Below are 20,863 nucleotides of genomic sequence, written 5' to 3' on the forward strand. Positions count from 1 at the left end.
CTTCTTCCTCTACTGCCCTGCTCCACTGAAGCCTGTTGTCAGGAGGTGAGGGGGGGGTGGGGAGTTACAGCTGTCGGATAACGGATACTCTACTGTACTATAAACTTAACAATTTTCTTTTAGAGCATTTTAATTGATGCAAAACTTTGCAGTTGAATTTTATAATACCCTGTCCCTTTGTTAAATATACTCGTTTTTGTTTTTCTCAGTTGCTGGACGAGGACGAGGAAGAGGCCGTGGCAGAGGAAGAGGCCGGGGAAGAGGGAGAGGTGGCCCAAGACGATAACTTACAAAGGATGCAAGTGATCACCAGGAATTATCTTTTTGTACAGATTTTGTTAATTTTTAATAAATGCTAGAATGGGTGTGGTTGGTTTTCTGTTTAATATGTCCTTGTACACATCAATTGAGGATGTACAATATTTTTCTTGGTTAGACAAAAAGCAAACTGTTTAACTTGTAACAAAGTGTCCATCTAATAAAAAATATCTTTCATAGGCATCTGGCTGAAAACATTAATTGGATCTGGGAAAAGAGAGAAAATTCGCGCCAGAAAATTTAGCCTACTATTTGGTGTGTAGCTTCAGTCCTTTCCACAAAGTGGTTCCGCTGCCTGAGTCTTTCAGAGGTGATACACCAACCTCTGTATGAATATGGGTAGAAAAAAAAAAAGCTGTGTGTGCTGTGCACGCGCATAGTAAGTGAAACTTCTTTGACTTTTGTCACAGAAATTGTATTTGTGTTGGTGATGTTTTAATTAAAAATCAAAATACAATTTCATTGACAAAACGCAAATAAATTTGACTTAGAATGCGCGTGCTCTGCACACATCGCCTGTATTAGCTATTTGCACTAAGTGTGAATTCCTCGTGTGTGCGGGTGACTGAGTGTGCGGTTGACTGAGCGCGACTGCGGGTGAGTGTGAGGATGACTGCGGGTGACTGTGAGTGCGGGTGACTGTGAGTGCGGGTGACTGTGAGTGCGGGTGACTGTGAGTGCGGGTGACTGTGAGTGCGGGTGACTGTGAGTGCGGGTGACTGTGAGTGCGGGTGACTGTGAGTGCGGGTGACTGTGAGTGTGCGGGTGACTGTGAGTGTGCGGGTGACTGTGAGTGTGCGGGTGACTGTGAGTGTGCGGGTGACTGTGAGTGTGCGGGTGACTGTGAGTGTGCGGGTGACTGTGAGTGTGCGGGTGACTGTGAGTGTGCGGGTGACTGTGAGTGTGCGGGTGACTGTGAGTGTGCGGGTGACTGTGAGTGTGCGGGTGACTGTGAGTGTGCGGGTGACTGTGAGTGTGCGGGTGACTGTGAGTGTGCGGGTGACTGTGAGTGTGCGGGTGACTGTGAGTGTGCGGGTGACTGTGAGTGTGCGGGTGACTGTGAGTGTGCGGGTGACTGTGAGTGTGCGGGTGACTGTGAGTGTGCGGGTGACTGTGAGTGTGCGGGCGACTGTGAGTGTGCGACTGTGAGTGTGCGACTGACTGTGACTGTGACTGTGACTGTGACTGTGACTGTGACTGTGACTGTGACTGTGACTGTGACTGTGACTGTGACTGAGATGTGTTTTACAAATAGTCTCACCCTTTATATTCTGCATGAATACACCATGTTTGTAAAATTAGTACCATTATTATAGTGTCCTTTGCTCAAATAACTGTGCTCTCTCTTGCAGTCAAGCACAGCACCACTGAGGTTGTATTAGTACTGTGACCACTGCATTTTACAATCTGATATATTGCTGACTTTGTATAGATCAGATATTTCCAGTACACAGAAGAATGTTATATTTCATTTGGGTTGACAGTTGAGATTTGTCATACAGATACCTTGCTATTTCCTTAACCTGAGTATTTACTAGCACTGAGATTTCCAGTGTTTAGTGTGTCCTGTTCTGACAGTCTTTAATTGTTCTGCTGAAGGCTCATGCCAGTCTGGATGGTTCCTTCAGTGCATATTAGCAGAGAGCACAGAACACCAGGAGCTGCATGCAGCTATATCTCACCATCAGAAGCAGCATCGGCAGCATTTGACACTGACTGTACCTTACACACACACACACACACACACGCAGTGAACGGCTGGCTGCAAGGGCAGGGAATGCACATCCACTTCTGCCCTGTCCTGCTACTCGCTGCACACACACACACAGAATCACTAGGACTGTGATGTTTTCAATGTGATGTCCCTCTCCCCAGCCTATTCTTCCTTTTGATATCCTTTAATGTGGACATCGTTGCCAGGTCCGATCTCCTCCCTCCCTCCTCCCTCCTCCCTTCCTGTCCATCGGCAATTCAGCATGTCAGCGACACACTGCTCTGCTTCCTCTCGGTTACCCTCCATGATCCCTGGGCTCCTCTGGCCCCGGCAGCGCTCAGTCAGCGGGACACAGGGAAGGGGAGGGAGGTGAGAGGCTGAGCAGCGGCTCACTGAGTCTGATTTAAAATCCCTGCGCTTGCTACACCTTTCACTCTAGCACCGGAAGCTCTGCGGCAGCCATCTTGCTATACCCATGGCAGCTGACGTGTGGGGGTAACAGCAGCCGATAGGAGCGGCGCCACCGGCGCCGCATGTCACAGCGGGTGTGTGGGGGGGGGAGCGGTGGCTGTTAGGAGCGGTGCCGGCGGCGTCACAGTAGATGCGGGGGGAGGGGGGGAGCCATGACGTCACTTCCGTTTCACATTTCCCCCTCAACTCTCCCGTTTTACTCCATCAGAATAGGTGCCACTAAAGAAGTTTCACTTCAAAAGGGGTGAAATGTCCTCGGGCGCGTCACTCTGCTTGCGGCTCCACGACGTATAATACGTGCAAAGTAGAAGAGAAAGGGGAGGGCCACAGTAAGAAAAACAGCACAAAATTATGCACACTTCATTAGGATAGGGAGAGGGGGTGGGAGAAGAAGACAAGGGAAGAGAGATGTTGAATCAAACTTTTTAGGTGGAGACACTCACATCAAATCTCTAGTGTCTTGAGCTGATGTCTCCTCCTCTATATATGATTAGGTGGGTTGTAGGTGAGGAAATGCCCTCTGGTATCTTCCTTGACAAAAAATAAAAGGGAAAAAAAAATAGTGCAATACAATTTAATTAAACAGTGGGTGGATGAGATTTAAAACTTACAAGCGACCGATATATTTAGGCATAGGAAGGAGATGCCGCCAGACTCCACAACGTGTCCCTTTCTGAGTTGGGGTGTTTCGTCTCGGCTGATCCCTGCTGGCAAAGGTTCTTTCCGTCTGTATGCTGGGGTGTATGCGGCTGTAGCGTGGATAATCAAGGCCCGTGCACAGGCTATGTTCTCCTCCAGCCGCCTATCCCCTCTGCAGAGACAGTCTTCAGCTTCCTAAGTCCGGTTGGTTCTTTTAATGCAGCTGATTGAGACAGGTTCAATGCCAGGACCATTCTTCCTCTAATTATAGAGTATAGATTGGTAGTATTAGAACATCTCACATGACCAGAGAGAAACCAGCAAATTTAGAGTTAAACTGAGGAAATCGCAAGGTATAAAAGACTGCTGCTACCCTGAACTTGCCTACGTCACTGAGGAAGCATTGGCGAAACGCGTCTGACGTTTTTTGGTTACTCCAAGCCACCGTAGTGAGGAGTTGGTTTTTTCCCTGGATCTTGTATCCTGGCCTAGCGTCCCGCCGTCTGCGCATGCGCAACGGAGTTAGGAAGCTGAAGACTGTCTCTGCAGAGGGGATAGGCGGCTGGAGGAGAACATAGCCTGTGCATGGGCCTTGATTATCAACGCTACAGCCGCATACACCCCAGCATACAGACGGAAAGAACCTTTGCCAGCAGGGATCAGCCAAGACGAAACACCCCAACTCAGAAAGGGACACGTTGTGGAGTCTGGCGGCATCTCCTTCCTATGCCTAAATATATCGGTCGCTTGTAAGTTTTAAATTTCATCCACCCACTGTTTAATTAAATTGTATTGCACTATTTTTTTCTCCCTTTTATTTTTTGTCAAGGAAGATACCAGAGGGCATTTCCTCACCTACAACCCACCTAATCATATATAGAGGAGGAGACATCAGCTCAAGACACTAGAGATTTGATGTGAGTGTCTCCACCTAAAAAGTTTGATTCAACATCTCTCTTGCCTTGTCTTCTTCTCCCACCCCTCCCTCCCCCTCTCCCTATCCTAATGAAGAAGTGTGCATAATTTTGTGCTGTTTTTCTTACTGTGGCCCTCCCCTTTCTCTTCTACTTTGCACGTATTATACGTCGTGGAGCCGCAAGCAGAGTGACGCGCCCGAGGACATTTCACCACTTTTTCTACCAATTAATTGGATCTGGAAGCAAACTTGCTACCTCAAGGTATTCACAGGACAATTGTCTACTTTTGTCTTCCCTTTGCTGCTTTGTAAACTATATGGCAGCAAACTGGTTTATATTTAGAAATTGTTCCTGCAGTTGCTTTGTAGGAAACATTCAACTTGTGGCAAGTCCAGTGAACACTGAAGCCCAAGTGCAGGTTAAATGTTCCAAACTCAAATTTGTATTTTCATATACTTGCGGTTTGTTTCAATGGGGTTTTTTTGCTTTTGTTTATGCTTCTGGAAAATTCTTAATTAAAAGGCTGTATAAAAGATTTAATTGAAGAAAAATAAATTGTGGTTAAAATAAATAAACGCCTACCTACAATGTATAAAATAACCACACACATTTTTATTTCAAACGTAACTTGGTTTGAAGAAGAAAAAGTAATTTGACTACACAATAATAATTATCCAGTAATCTTTTTTTTTTTTTTTTTTTTTTTTTTTAATAAGAACTCTTTTGTAGCAACTGCATACTTGCTAGGGTGTTTAAAGCACAAATGTATTATTTTTTTTCCCTTCACTAATGCCAGTGTTTTACAGCAAAGATCACCAATATAGCTTGGTACTCCTCCCTACTATTCTCAACCTCTGAATATATTTTCGGAGGTAGTTAAATTAGAATTTGGTTTCTCTTCGTTTTGCTTTATACATTCCCACTTGAAAATAGCACCACCAACTGAGTATTTATTTTATTTTTTATGTTTTTTAATGTCCAGATTCACTGAATTATTAGTAACCAATTCAGTTCAGAAATTGATTTATTTAAGCTATATGCACAATCAATAGTATTTTTCTGCTCCTAATATAAAAAAAATATGTAGTCCTGATGTTCAAGTGATTGGGTAGTACGAACACAACATCCATTCACAAATGGATCTGTTTTTTTTTTTCAAAATGGTTAGTTGAAGAATCTGAGGGGAGGTTTGTTACGGTGAGGGGGTACCCAGGCCAGTAAATAAAGGTATTATGACCGGCTGGGTGCTCCATAGTCATTGTAAATGTGAAGTGTCAGCTGTGCAGTCCACTGCTAGCTGCAAGTCTGTAAATGCGTTCGAATTGTGTGTCCTGCTAGGAATAGGGGGACCACATGTATTATACTAAGCTACGTTGAATGAGTGTGGTCACAGTTATGTATTAGTTCTGAGTATTGCAACAATGTTTCACTTTCAAACCGCAAAGTGGAAAATAGGCTGTTAAACTCCAGCCGCTTTTTCACAAAGCACAGGCTCGGAGCTAACTTAGGTTAAGTGTGCCAGCGCTATGAAAGTGGGTGTGAGTGCTGCTGGGGTACAAACAGTAAAGTAGTTATGTTTCCCTTAACTTTTAATACAAAATCATGAATGAAAGTTCCTCTCTTTTTAGTGCATTAAAGTTGAGTAAGGCAGGGCAGCGGATACATTGAGGATTCACAAGCACATTATATGACTGGCAATTCTGGAAAGTGAATCATACATACCTTAAGTGCGGACTTCTGAGGCACCCTGCTGATGCGTCGCAGGGCTGTCGGCAGAAGTTGCAGAGGCCTCACGTGATCCCCCAGCATTTATTTTAAATGTACTGGGGAAGAGCACATTCCCTCTGCAACTGCTGCGCACCCCTGCCTTAAGCAACCGGTCAATGAACTTTCCTGGTCTATCAAAATTCTTGGCAATATGTAATGCCACTCTCCAGTTGTGTTATCTGCTTTTCTCATTGTGTATGTATTCTTCTCAAGCATTCTGCCATTATTTTAGGTCTTGGTTATTTTTAACAAATACGTTTGGCAAAACTAGGATACGGAATAGAAAACGGTTTGTACAGTATGTATACAGGTTCTTGGGATTATGGGAAGAAACATACCTGCACAAATATTATTCTCTTGAAACCTGCCCCACTGTTGCTAAAGGGTCCCTCTTGACTTCAGCATCTGTTTCAAAAGAGTAATTTTATTTTAAAACTTATTTTAGATGTTTTCTTCAGCAGTGATTTGTTTTCTGTTCTATCGTCCTCCTGCTGCCTTTTCCTTAATCGTTCTCCCTCGTACTCTTCCCGGGCGCTCGACATGGAAGTTGAGTTTAGCTTCTGGGATGCCCTTCTGCCTGGCCCATGACATTTGTATTTGTGCCTCTCCTATCGGTGGCCTTACCCATTTCACATCTTAGACATTAAATACAAGTTTATATTTGTTGCTAAAACCTGTTTTTATTTAGTTGCATCTGTTACGTAGACCTATTATGTTTTATCATGGTAAATTATGGGACATAATTTGCTGTTTGTCTGTTCATGTCACAAAATACAAATATATTTAAAAAAAAAAGCTGATTGTACTATATATCAATCTATATCAGTTTGTTTTATGCAGTTTTATATAAAGAGCTTCACAAGAGATAAAGACATTTTTAGGTTTGAGTTGTCATACTACAATTTGTAGTTCTCTTTAGCCTGTTGTAGATGAAGGTTACCACTGCTCCCAAGGGAATGCAGGAAATAGATGCTGCAACAAGAAGTCCAATGACAACCAAGGCGTGTGTTGGATAATCCTTGGTGACAAGTTGACCCTGCAATGAAGAAAACTGCATGTTAAGAGTTGAAGATTAGAAAATATTTAGGCACAACACTAGTGTGACGGTAGAGGGTAACCAGCCTCTCAAAGGTTATGCCCGTTTTGGTTATGTGAACTAATGGTGTAACGCCCGCAGCTGCTAGAGATATAGTATGTTGCAGATGCTCCCTATGTAGGTTAATAACTAGAACAACCAGAGAGGAAAGAAGCCTAGTATGGGCACTCATACAGCAAGTGGATGTAAGGTGAAATAGTTAAAACTGTAAAACTTTATTATCCAAGCTTAAAATAAAGGGTGTTAAAACGAGTATTAAACACTCCGATCCTATAAATATGAAAACTGATGTCAGTACTCTGGATCTATAATAGACTGCTGCAAATTAACATCAATATGTATCCGGCAATAAAGAACAAGTGGATAGCAATCAACCACTGTCCACAGTGAACTCAGGCAAAACTAATAAACACGGCACTGTTCGCTGGCAAGTTTAGCGTGCCTCACATCGTATGCTCCAAACTGTCTGATCTGATCTAAGGATCTTATTGAATCTGGCTACTCTAATAATACATAGATGATATTATTTTTATTTGGAGGGGCAGTGAAGACACTTTAATTAAATTTATTGAAAGTATGAATGTCAACACATACAATCTACAATTCACGAGTGAATGGAGTCACACACAAATTAATTTTTTAGATTTGAACATATATATTGAAGAAGGAACAATAAAAACAAAGACATACTTCAAAGAAATAGACAAGAACAACTTTATTAGAAGAGACAGCTGCCATTTGCCCAGATGGATGGATAATGTACCATCAAGCCAGTTCACTAGAATAATAAGAAACTACAGATATAGAACAATACCAGTCACAATCTGTAAAAATCAAAGAGAGATTTCTGGAAAAAAATTACAGTGAGGATAAAATTGAATCAGTGAGGAGAAAGGTAGAGGGAGTTCAGAGAGGAGATTTGTTGGTATCTAAAAAAAAGGACACAATTAGGAACAATAAATTTGATTTTGCATTTCTAACAGGATACAGTAGGGATGCTGGAAAAGTGAGAAGTATAATTTCCAAACATTGGGATATTCTCAAAAACGATCCCGTCCTAGGCCCTAGTATTCCTGAAAGACCGAATGTAATTTTCACCAAAGCATGCAATCTCAAGAACAAACTAGCCCCTAGTGCACTCAGGGAGGCTAAATCTAAGGATAATATGTGGCTAAATAAAAAAGGCTTTTTTGGCTGTACTAACTGTAAGGAATGTCGGTTTAAATCACAGGAACAAACAAAGTTCAACTAGTGTTACTGGTGAAATTTTTGATATCAATACCTCTATGACTTGCAGGACAGATCATGTAATTTACATGATAGAATGTTCCTGCAAGTTACAATATATAGGCAAAACAATAAGACCTATAAGAACAAGAATCATTGAACACCTTAGTGGAATTAAGAGGAAATTAACTAACCACAGCATTCCTAATCACTTCACAGAATTCCATGGTGGTGAACCGACATGCCTAAAATACAAAGCCATCGAACATGTCCTACCCCATTGGAGGGGAGGAGATAGGGGTTTGGAACTATTAAAACGTGAAACCTTTTGGATCCACCGACTTAAAACACTAGCCCCTAGAGGTCTAAATGCTGAGATTGATCTCACACCTTTTTTGAAATAATCTCCTTTGGATACTGTACATTAATATTGTTTAGCCTTGTCTCTGTTTTCCCTCGCTCTTTCACCTGCTTCTCGTTTCAGATCAGCATCCCTAAATGGCAGCAAGTCTCTATAGTGCTAGCACAATACGATGTTGTTATGTCTATGTTTATCTTGCTATATATGTTCTCATATTCACTGTAAATGAAATGTCATTCGTACACCATACTTTTTAATGGTAGGCTCTGATTCTTCCATTCATATCGTGTTCTATCCCTTATTGAATATTAATAACATATAAACCTTGATCACTGCTCCCTTTAAGTGATATGAGAATTTATTACGACATATCTAAGTCCATACTTTTTATGTGCATGTGATCAACGTTAGTATCGTTCTTATATCGTGTTCCATCCCTTATTGAATATTGAACATATATAAGCCTTGACCACTACTCCCTTTAAATGTTGTGAGAATTTATAAAGACATAACTAAGTCCATACTTTATGTATTTGCCTGTTCTACTAGATATACCTCATCAGTCTCTTTTTCGGACATTGTTTACATCTAATACCTTAATAGAGATCCTTGCCCTCCCTTGTTTCTAGATCAGATTTAACATACTGACCAGCTAATATTATCATCTAATTATATATTTATTCATCACCACTTAATATTGCAATACATAGTGAGTCTATTATAAGAAGATTCCTCCCCTTCCCATCTCTTATTGAAGCGATTGAGATCGCAGTAAACATATTAAATCTGACAATCACGTATATTAGCAAGTGAAATACAGAATGACATTTCATAATACCCATTAAGGGTAAAGTTGTGATATATGTATGATATCTGCCGTAATGTACGAACATACTGTGTCCATAACAATGTTATCCCACGTTATTAAGTCTCTAATAACAACAAGTATTATAACTTCCAACCATGTTCAACTCCAACTCCAGGTGCAATCTTAATTGATTTATTGAATGTTTTAGCTAAATTAGCATTTCCAAAGGGTATTTAAACAGCCACTAGCATGCTATTCATTATACTCCTGACGAAGCCGAGAACAGTTTCTGGTAGCTGGGCGAAACGCGTAGAGGAAACCAGCAGACCTATTTTGGTCTTGGAGGCGACCCGTAGCTGAACCAAACCTGCAGCCGTGACGTCAGAGGATCAGACGGGCGCACAGAGGGAGGCTCCGATCGTGGATACAGTGCCGTGGCATTCAGCCTGATGACCCAGGGAGGCGTTGAGCTGCTCGGGACATCTCACAATTTGTGACCAATGCTTTTATTATATTAGCACATTGTAAGTGCGCATTTTTTACCCATTAATTTTTTATAAAGTTTATATTATTGATCGCACTATGTAGTTTTCTCTCTCTTTATACATGCGGTTTATGCTGACGGAGTATCGATAGGGGGTCCGGTGCCTTCATACCATCAAGGGTGGCAACCCTATTTGCCAACTGCTTATATATACACTTTAGTCCTGTGAGTAGAGCAGCTATATGAGCCAAGACACTGCCACATTTATTCACTGATTGCATTACGTCTGCACTTATATTTGTGTATCTTGTTTTGTTTTCTCAACCCACTATATGCTCCCCCTGGATGTTCTGAGATACTTCTAAACTTTGGAACCCGTGAAACAGGTCCCACCAGTGAGGTTTGAGCTGAGGGGTTTTTTGGTCATCACATCTATTTAATTTTATCATTTACACCATTATTATTTATTCACTTCTTATTAAGCTGTTCGCGCCTTTTTGTTCACCTGTTTACACAAGTACTCTAATACTGGTCACACATTAGGATTAGGGTGCACCGAGTGTACCCGTATTATGCTGCCTATACTATATACTTACATCCAAGCACTGATCCTTTATTGACCAGCTCTGACAACAGAGCTGGTGTCGGTCAGTGTGGTATCCTATGTACATCATTACTGTTCACCTCCTTTGAGCATTGACCTTTAATAACCTACTCTGACAACAGTATTGGGTTTGGTTTAGTGCGGTATTCACACTGATTTTTATATACCGTCTATTACTACTTGGAGCACTGATCCATTATTGACCAGCTCTGACAACAGCTGGTACCGGATCAGTGCTGTATATTCTTCGTGTATGGCATCATTGTGATATTGAATTGTTCATTCAGCTATACCTTACCTGTGTAGTTCTGCTCACTGGAGGCACATGAGCTTGACTTGTAATTCAGTCAGCTCATTTTTCCTATGGTGTGATTGGTGGTGTTGTGCAGTATCATTCATTAGCACCATTCAGTATGCAAAGGGAAATACATTTTCCCCTGGCTCTAAGTCTTAGACTTATTTAGGGTTCTTATACCCGAATAGTTGAGCCCCTTTATTAGTGTACCCCAGACCATGCTATTCATCTTTAATAGCAGTGTTACCCTCACCTTCTATTAAGAAGGTTCATGCCTTTATCAACTTGGCAGACCTGTCTAGGGTTTGTAGTTACTGCTATTACACTACTTTAGTTCTGGGGTTCCCCTACTACGCACATCACCGCAATACGGTTATTAGTTTTGCCTGAGTTCACTCTGGACAGTGGTTGATTGCTATCCACTTGTTCTTTACTGCCGGATACATATTGATGCTCATTTGCAGCAGTCTATTTTAGATCCAGAGTACTGACATCAGTGTTCCTATTTATAGGATCGTAGCGTTTAATATTCGTTTTAACACCTTTTATTTTAAGCTTGGATAATAAAGTTTTACAGTTTTAACTTTTTCACCTTACATCCACTTGCTGTATGAGTGCCCATACTAGGCTAATTTCCCGTGTTTGTTACCCCAGTTCCGTGTATAAGGGTTCAAGAGAGTTAACTCTTGGGCCCAGTAACTGTTCATATACTGTCTGTAATAAAAAATATTTTTTTTAATGTTTTTCCTTTTCCGGGCATGCCAACGAGCAGGGATTGCTAGGGGATGAGTTTCAAGGGGAGTTTTGCGGAGGAATTGTTAACAATGTGCTTTGGAGGTTGGGGTCCAAGTTGTCAGTTCCCCTATAAATACCCAGGAATCATGCCTGATTCTCGGATATGTAGGCACATTGTCCCGGCAATACTTTCCCTTGAAAACACAACCCAGATAAGGTTGTGGGGGGACTCTCAGAGTCCAGGCTATGTCTAAAAGTTAGTGTGTGGGGAATAAAATCAGATATAAATAAACTACAACACTTTTACTATTCTGTTCCCTATACCCATAGACTTAGAAGTATATTAAACGTATACCTTAATGTAGGAAAATATATTTTAATACAATGTAATGTAATGTTCTTTTACATTCACAACCAATGTCCAAACAGGCTGCCTGAGCGAACTCTTAGGCACCAGTAAGTGCTGGACGCGCAATGTTGTCAGTCGCCTACTTGGAGCTGTTTTAATGTAGTGTCTGTAGTCTCCTGGTTCTAACTTTGCAGACCCTAGCAGATAGTTGTTTATTTATTAATTTCCACAGTTTGTGTGCCTGCTTTCCTTGCACTCTATGTGAGGTGCTTTCACAGTTATCTCTGTGCTATTCACCCCAGCACTGCTGTGTCTGGTGGATGTATGTTGCAGTGTCTGTATCATCATTACACTGTATGTGCTAGCTTTACTACCCAGGCACCTGCACTTTAACACACCAAAGCCCTTATTGCAGTGCGCAGTGCTGGTCCATCTAGCAAGGAAGCTCTACCTGTGAACAACTATATATTCTCACTACTGGGTCTCATCGTTGCTCCAGAGGGGGTAACACCCTGACTCCTAGCATCCCCTGTCTTGTGTATCCCACTAATATTAAGTGGACATCTGGGACAGCACGACTCAATAATCAAAGACATGGATGCCAGATATTTCTGATTTAATATATTTTTAATCCACATTACACATTACTTTGGTAATATATGTTTTAAGGTATTTATTAAAAGTTAATTTTTACATTAGTTTGGTGTGCATATAAGTGAATTCTTTTAGGGTGCACATCCATTTTGTGTTTCCCTTCCCCTTTTCCCCTTTTCTGATTCACTTTTCAGTTCACAGTTTGCACCCATCTTTTTGATTACCTCACTTACATATTTGACTACATTATTCAATTGGTATGGTCCTGTGATCACTCCCTATCCCTCTGTTGTTTCTATATATTAAACATATACCTTAATGTAGGAATATATATTTTAATACAATGTAATGTAATGTGCTTTTACATTCACAACCAATGTCCAAACAGGCTGCCTGAGCGAACTCTTAGGCACCAGTAAGTGCTGGACATTCAAACCAACCAGAGGATGCCAGGTGTGTGATAAGCAAATAGGCAGCGGGGAAAGGCAAACTACCCTGGTCCAGAGAACAATGGGTGTTGTCCAGGCCTGTCCCAGCGGGTGGCATTGAGATAGCCAGGGACAGAGGTGGCAAACTTGTGCATGTCCCTTGGCCATTTCAGATTTCCCGATGACACAGCTTTCCTAGCCGGCTTGGTTCTGATTGGCTGCTTGGGGATTTTCCAACGCGTTGATTGGGTTCATGATTGAAACTCAGAATACTATAAGAATCTGTGAGCCAATCAGATTCGTGTCCTCACGTAGTAAGGCTTTTCAAAGTTGCTCTTGCGTGAATAGCAGCGCAACCGGCTTTAATTTCAAACCAGGAAGGCCTGCCTTCCTGCCAGAGTCTGATGGTGAGGGGGTAACCAGGCTCAATAAATAAAGGTTAAGCCCACTTGGTTACCCCTGATCCGTGTTTTGGAGTCCTAGAGTGTCAGCGCTTCGGCCCGGGCATTGTGTATGCGTTTCTGTAACCGTGTGCGAAATATGGGACAACTGCCATTCTTGTGTTTTACCTTTTCCAGAGGTGCTGGGACCGGGAGACTTTCAGGAGGTAAGTTTCAGGGTGGGTTTGCCAGAGAAAATCTTTTCAGATTGGGGCTATGTATCAGGGTTCTCCAATTATGAGTTACACGAGAAATGTATCTGGGAATCAAGGGAGATTGTTGGATATATAGAAACTCCAGGGCTCTGGGCAAACCCCATCCTGAAAACGTTCTTGCGACTCACCACTAGGATGTCCTGCTTCAGCATAATCCAGGAAAAAGTAAAATGAGACACTCCAGTCAGGTATAAGGATGAGAGGTTTGTTTTATTAAAATGGGGACACAAAGGGTTAATGAATACCCACAGCCTACACGGGGCATAAGGGGTTAAAATATATGCAGGGATTCCCCACTATTACAGAGGTACCCACTTAAATGCCCAGGTATACTGAACCTAGTTTAGGGGTCAGAGGCTGCTCCAGCTACTGTAGGTTATGAAGATGAGCAGGTTTTTAAAGTGTCCAAAAGTTTAAAAGTATTTTTCTCGTGTGCCAGGAATGAGGCTCGTGATTTGCAGGGAATATACACTCACTCCATTCCTGACACCAGAATAGGAACTCATAACTTTTAGCACACAGAACACAATATATTTTATTATATGGGTATAGTTTAATGTGTATATATTGATAACCTGTAAATGAACTGGGATTTCTAAGTCATGGCTACCATGCCCGATGCCTATGTGTCTCAGAGACAGCGAGTACTTGAAAGCCTCAGAGATCCCAGAGGTGTGAACCCTTTTGTTAGAAGGAAAAACTCAAATGGAGTGCCCATATCCTCTGTTCAAATGGTCCACGTAACCTAGATCAAAGTCACACATTTTGGCATAGGTGTGAAATATAGCCCCTGTGACAAGTTCTCTACCCAGGAGGCCGAGCTTCAAAGCATTTCTTGACAAGAGGATGTATGGGTAGCCAGGGGTATGGCTACAGAAGACATCAACCTGAGTAACCTTATTAAATATGAAAATATCATGAGACGTCCTATGCTGAACATGATAAAAATTACGTGTGTATCCGTGGAACCGAGACGTGACGTCTAGCAGGTACTAAGAGACATTAAATATCTCTCTTAATTTTAGGATTACACTGTTATATTTAGTCTCATTTGGACTGCCACGCGTGCCGAAATGTATTAATATGTCTCACGGGTCAGTAAGTATTACAGAACTGAAGTTATGAGTACATTTAGATATGAAAAGCAATTTTTTAAACGTCCTGGGGTGGGAGGACACAAATGCAGAGGGTATAGTGTATTAACATTTACTCATGATGACAAACAGCACAGGGGGGGAGGAAACAAACTTACACTCTCCCCGCTGGTGTATAAGCAAGAAGTGACTTTGGGCGCACTTCAACCCTTCTCCCGAAATGACTGCTCCCAAATCAGCTGCTGGGCATGTAGAGACACATGCAAAATCAGGACCCTAGATGACATCTTTGGACGAAACATGTTGGGCTTTTTGACTATCTGAGGCCACCGCATTAACCCTATACAATCCGGATTGGCTGGGGAGGCTGTGACGTGTTTAAACGGACGGAGGACTCTGAGCGTGGGTGAGAGGCGCTGAAGGAGGAGACCGGAGTTTGCATGTGTCTCTACATGCCCAGAAGTTGATTTGGGAGCAGTCATTTCGGGAGAAGGGTTGAAGTGTGCCTGAAGTCACTTCTTGCTTATATACCAGCGGGGAGAGTGAGTTTGTTTCCCCCCCCCCTGTGTTGTTTGTCATCATGAGTAAATGTTATTACACTATACCCTCTGCATTTGTGTTCTTTTCTTCATATGAGCTTAACCAGGAGTTCACGCACCTGAGGAATTCTACATATGGAGTGAAAGTATTATGTTTTTTCAGTGCTATACATCACTGGGTTTATTTGCACATTGCACTGTTTATATTTGGTCACTTTGCGCCACGAGCACTTTTTGGTTCAGGTTTATGTAATTGCGGTTTGGGGAAACCGCAGGTGTTCAGGCTGCAGCTTGATTTTATCACAATATTTGTTGCGCTTTATTAACCCTTTATCTGTCACTGGGGCGGGAGGAGTTTTACTCTGGGGTAAGACTCAACCACACAACTGATGTACGACAGGGCTGGGTTTAGGTTGTGTACAATGGGAAAGAATTGTATTTAAGGCTGAGCAAGTGTAGTGGGGGAGGTGTGTGATTTCAGCTGAGATAAAGTTCCATCTTGTGAGATTCCAGGGGTGGTTCAAGGATTCCCAGCTCTGAGTTAATCGTCTAAATTTCTCAGAGGCTAAGTGACCAGACTCCAAAGCAAGAGGCTACTGGAATGGAAGTGGCCTGGATCATTTTGGCTGTGTGTTTGCAACCAGGAAGGATTCGTTTTTTACCACAGTTTCCAAAGTAAGTGTGTCTTTTTCCTGTAATTTGTGTAACATAGTTGTGTACGTTCTTTATGTGAATAAATACAATTTATTTTATCTCTCTGCTTGCTCAATCAATGATCCCGGTAATGAAGGTGTTAATAAGCTTGGTCTACCGTGATAGGCTATATATTAACTGGTTGCAGCGTGTGGGATAGATTGAGCCTATGTTATAAAATCCTGTGGGGTCTTATAACATGGAGGAAAACTCGAAGATTGCGAGCTCCCAAAGCAAGAGATAGCGTAAACACGTTACACAAAAGCAGAAAAAGTGCAGGCTCTCTCTGTCACTTAGCTTAGTGCCTGCAGGCAAACATGGGCAAGCAATTTGGATGGTACCGGTCCAGGATTTTTAACCGGTGTAAAAGCTACAGTTCACCGATAGACGGTCGGTCAGAGACACAGCTGGAGGAGGACTTGGAATCTCACAAAGCAGTTACAGCTTCACCAGAGGAGTGGACACTCACAACTGCAGGGGCAACAGTCTCTCGGGAAACCAGGCAAAAGGAGGTTAATCCAGCCCTGGCAGAGACAAAGACATGAGGAGGGAGTGGACACCCCAGAACTTGCTGCACGTTTTGCCTCATGGAGGAGGAGGGTTACCCATGAAGGGGTCACATGGACCCAGCTAGCCCCCAGCTCATCTGCACTTGCAGAGCCCACCAGGACAGCCTGGGTGCAGGAGGTTAATTCAACCCTGGTGGTCATGAAAGGACAAGGGGAGGGAGTGGGTCACCACATGGACACTGTTGGGGGGCCAGTGATAGTGAGTACAGCCGTGGTAGCCCCAATGGCTAGCGGTCTCTATGCCTGGAATTGCCGCTCTGCTTATTCTGTGGGGACGGAGGGCTGCCCTGGACTTGGCCACACTGGCCAGGGCAGCCAAAACCACACCTCAAAGGATTCTACAGTCTGCAGCCATTGGAAGTGCACCCAAAGTTGCAGAGGTTATCCCGGGGAGGGGGTGCTCGCAGTCCCATCAGATTGGTCAGTCAAACCAAATCTGTCAGGACCAGGAAAGGTCCAATGTACCCCAAAAAGGGCAACGTTCTCCAGCTGCGAGGCCGGTCGCCCGGGTGCGACTGGCACACACAGAGGAGCCAAGTACAGCCGTTGAATCAGCCCAGAGAGGGACTTCCACAGAGAGATCTGCACTTGTCACCAGAGGAACAGCAGCAGAGACGGAGGGACATCAGTGTGCACCAGTCCAGGTTCCATCCAGAGATGTCCAGCTGGACAGTGGTGTCAGCTTGCCAAGCAGCTGACTTGCGTGACTCCAGTGTCACTGTTACTCTGGACCAACCTGATATGGCGAGACCAGAGGATCTGCTCCCCGGACCGGGGGTGCAGATGCTCCTGACAGGTGATGGGCTGCGGCTCACACCGGTTGCCCGGGTCTATTGTGATTGGGGTGCCGGGCGTGGCATAAGGGATGAGCGGGTATTGCCCGGATTAGATGCTGATGTCCTCCTTGGCAATGACCTGGGGCATATTACATGCGTGTTTACAGCAGAACTGGCTCTTGCAACGATTACAAGGAGCCAGCAATCAGGAGTTGCATCTGAAGGATCCGCCGTCCCCCTGCATTTGGGACCAACAGTTCCAAGGGTCTCTGCGGAGACCAGACAGGTAAGCCAGACTGAGTCCAGTTTTTTGCTGCCAAGTTCTCAAAATCGAGCATAGCGGACGCGACTGGGATTTTATGCCGATTTGAGTTTCATGACATTTGGGATAACTCGCGGTCAAGAAAGTCCACGTTCTCAGAAGAGAAGGGAGCCGTGGCGTGTGGAACTTCAAACCGATTTGGGTACCAGGAGATTCCAGGCTAAGTCCCGATCAGGTTAAAACTGCACCTAGGAAAGTCTAGTTTTTGACCCCAAACCCCCAGTGTGTGTCTTTTTGTCTTGTTTTTGGGTATCATTGTAAGCGAATTTGTGCGAATAAACGTCAATTTATTTCATTACCATTTTTTTGCTCAATTACATGATCCTGGTATAAAGGTGTAACTTACCTGGTCTCCTGTGACAACTAGGTACTCTCTTGACCCAGGCAAAATAGGTAGGTGCAAGAGGGATAAAGAGCATATACAGCAAGATGAGCACCTTAAACACCAGGTGTTTGTAGGTCCCCAAAAGTATACATTCAAACTTCCGAAATTTAAGTAGCAATTAGATATATGTTTGATGTTTTTGGTCTTATTTGATCTGCGTAATCACAGCAGTTACAAAGATTAATCTGTAATTCTCATGAATTATGTCAGACGCACGATAACCTAAAAGTTAGTAAATAAGAAATTCTGGAATACCTTCTTACCCACTGTAAGAGATGTGTTCATTGGTACGCAATAGAGACTGTTTTAAGGTGAAATTAAAATAAGGCTTTATTGCCTGTTTTCTTAAATAGGACAGCAAACATATGGAAACAACAAAAAACAACAAACGCCTAGCCCTGTGTAAGGGCTAACTTACTTCCCCAGTCCCTTTCTGTAGGACTGGAGGGATAATCCCATTACCAACCTATTCCCCAAAGTCTCAAGAGATACCTTAAATCAGGTGGCCCTTCATGTCAGCCTCTGGTAGGTTCCTTGGTCCCCTGTGTCCAGGAATATGTCTCTGGGTGTCTTGATCTCAGCACACCTTTGTGCTCAAGACAGTGCCTGTGAGCAGGCTTCTCTGCTTTCCTGTGTCAGCTCCAAATGTCAGCTCAAGAATCTCTCTTCCTGTCTCAGAACAGGCTATTTCACAAGGCTGTGATTAGCAGATGGGGTTGATTGCACCAGCAATTAACCGGCACACTGCTGGATCAGAGCCAAGTTTCTTAACAGGGGTACGTCCCTGTTACATATCTCCCCTGTTTGTGGGAAGCTTGGGCTTACCACGGCCAAAGCCCATCCTTCCACTCTCATTTGAGATATCTCAGTGACTCGAATGAGAGTGGATGGAGGAAGAGAACCCTCAGTCCTGCTGGGATTGGAGCCCTTTCTCCAGTTTATTCGTGTCTGTGACGATAGCTTATCACAGGTTGTAATTTACACAAAATACTGGGTTTGAACTGAACGAGGCTTAGATATAATAAAGTATATTTATTCCTTTGGATAGGTGAACACACGAAATAATACAGTAACAGACAAGAAGTACACTTACTTTGGGGATGGGGGATGAGAAGTATGAAGCATAGCAATTCTCTCGCAATCAGGTCACAATTCAGATGATATCAGAAGACAAAGGATAAAGGGTGGACAACAGTTTATAAATCTTTTGTGCCCTATCCTTAACATTAAGTACAGTTGATTGGTCTTCAAATTAACTCTAGCCACTCATTAACGTGGGAACACATTTTGATACTGCACCGACACACTTTATTCGAGCAAATACCCAGTATGTACCTGGCAGATACCTGGAATGCGCCGCTTCTCACCTCTTACAAGCCCCGTTGCGTTTGCCTTCCCAGCCTGGGTTCATGCCTGGCTGATGGGCGGCTGATCTGTTAAATGGTAATGATTAGTATTTAATAGGCTGCAATGCTTCGCGTGTCTACCAGATGGCATAAATTCATGAATTGTAATGCAGTATATATATATATACTGTGCAGTATTGCAGCCAGCGGGAATAAAATGCTTCAATCCCTGCCTGGAAAATACCTCAATGCACTCGGGCAGAAAACAGTCACAAACCTCAATACACCCGGGTATACCCGAATTCGTGGGACTAGCCAAGCTCGAATAAAGTGTGTCGCCAGTGTACATGCCCCCCTGCTAGCTGGTACATGCGCAGTATAGCTCTGGGGTCTCATTTATGTAGCCCCTCATCTGCATCAGGAATGCCAGCTAGTCTACCAGATTGGATTCCTGGCAGGATATTCTTTGTTGTGAGGTGTGAAATGGAACACTTGAAGACTGCTCTGGTTTGAGTAATCTCCACCCTCATGTAAACAGTAGAGGTGACAAAATCCTTTGAACCATACTTAAGTCCTAGACATTGGGTCGCCTTTCTGGCCATATGCTACCCTGGTATGCAAAGGAATTTCCTCTGGGTTTTACCCATACCTTGGAACACAGTATGAAAGATAAAACATAAACATATTAAAATATCCGGTTCCGTTGGGTCCAGCAGGTCCAAACTTCCCAGTTCTCAATGCCGGAACTGGGACACCCTATGGTCTAATTTGCGACTTGCTACGACCTTCGGAACCGGAGATACACAAATACACTTAAAACCGTTTCTCATTTTAATACAAAAATCTCCGCTGTAAATTAAATCACGGTTTCTCACTAAATCCCCATTGAAAACAATGGGCTCCGCCGCCAGGGACTTTCAATGTCAAACCGGCGCCGTTGGCGGCTATGGGAATCCGCCGCCATAGACTTTCAACGGGACGACGCCGCCGTTGAAGTCAATGGGGGTTTTCCGCCGTAGCCGGTCAATAGAGATTGGCCGCCATTGGAGTCTATGGGAAAAGTCCCGAACTTTCAAGGGGGTCCATACTCCGTCGGGTTGGTCCAAGAGGGTCAAGGATGGTTCTGCAGCGATGCCGGAGCAGTGACTACAGATACCCCAAACCCTGATCCTCTGGACCCTCCGGAACCGGAGCTATGGATTCCCAAATTTCAGCTTTTGAAACTCAGCCGTTTTCCTGAGCCGTTTCTGCCGCCGCCATTGGAACCTATGGCGCGACCCGCTCTTCTCGGTTCGACCCTTATCGGGGGTCCAGGATACGGGGACCCGGTTGTGGTCGAGTGGGGGGAGGTCTAGGAACTAGGGGCAGAATGAATTTTATTTCTAGGTGCTCTAGAACTGTTTATTCCCACACCACTTGTCGTTGAACTTGACTTGTTAAGTGATCAAAGCTCTCCTATTGAAAATGTATCCGCTTTGCGGTTTTGCTTTTTGGACGGCAGCCAACTCGTTCCTGGAAAGCTCCTTTGAGGGATTTCCATTGAAGTCAATGGGCCCATTGACTTACAACGGGAAACCGCCGCTCCTCCTCTCGGACGCCATCTGCTGGTCTTCACAGGAAACAGGACCCAACAGCAAGATTCGCCATTGAAACACATGGAACCTCAATGGCGGCTTA

General features: G+C 43.5%; 2 protein-coding genes across 3 annotated transcripts in view; one reads left to right on the forward strand and one right to left on the reverse strand.

The window, feature by feature from the left end:
• Positions 1-501, forward strand: part of SNRPD1 (small nuclear ribonucleoprotein D1 polypeptide) — a 6,336-nt gene extending 5,835 nt beyond the window's left edge. The window contains exon 4 of the mRNA XM_075586293.1: positions 210-501. Within this exon, the coding sequence (XP_075442408.1) occupies positions 210-286 (77 nt within the window). The 3' untranslated portion in view covers positions 287-501. The remainder of the gene's footprint in view (positions 1-209) is intronic.
• LOC142487282 (sodium- and chloride-dependent transporter XTRP3A-like) overlaps positions 1-20,863 on the reverse strand; it is a 78,908-nt gene that overhangs the window by 7,972 nt on the left and 50,073 nt on the right. Inside the window, exons 3-4 of one of the 2 annotated variants that reach the window (XM_075586292.1) lie at positions 6,724-6,862; positions 6,165-6,231 (exon numbers count right to left, since the gene is read on the reverse strand). In XM_075586292.1, coding sequence (XP_075442407.1) covers positions 6,176-6,231; positions 6,724-6,862 — 195 coding nt within the window. In that variant the 3' untranslated portion in view covers positions 6,165-6,175. Of the gene's footprint in view, positions 1-6,164; positions 6,232-6,302; positions 6,863-20,863 lie in introns of those variants that run through there. The other variant, XR_012799182.1, reaches the window with a different exon arrangement.

The sequence above is a fragment of the Ascaphus truei genome, chromosome 2 (genome assembly GCF_040206685.1).
Source record: "Ascaphus truei isolate aAscTru1 chromosome 2, aAscTru1.hap1, whole genome shotgun sequence".
In the NCBI taxonomy this organism is placed as follows: Eukaryota; Metazoa; Chordata; class Amphibia; order Anura; family Ascaphidae; genus Ascaphus; species Ascaphus truei.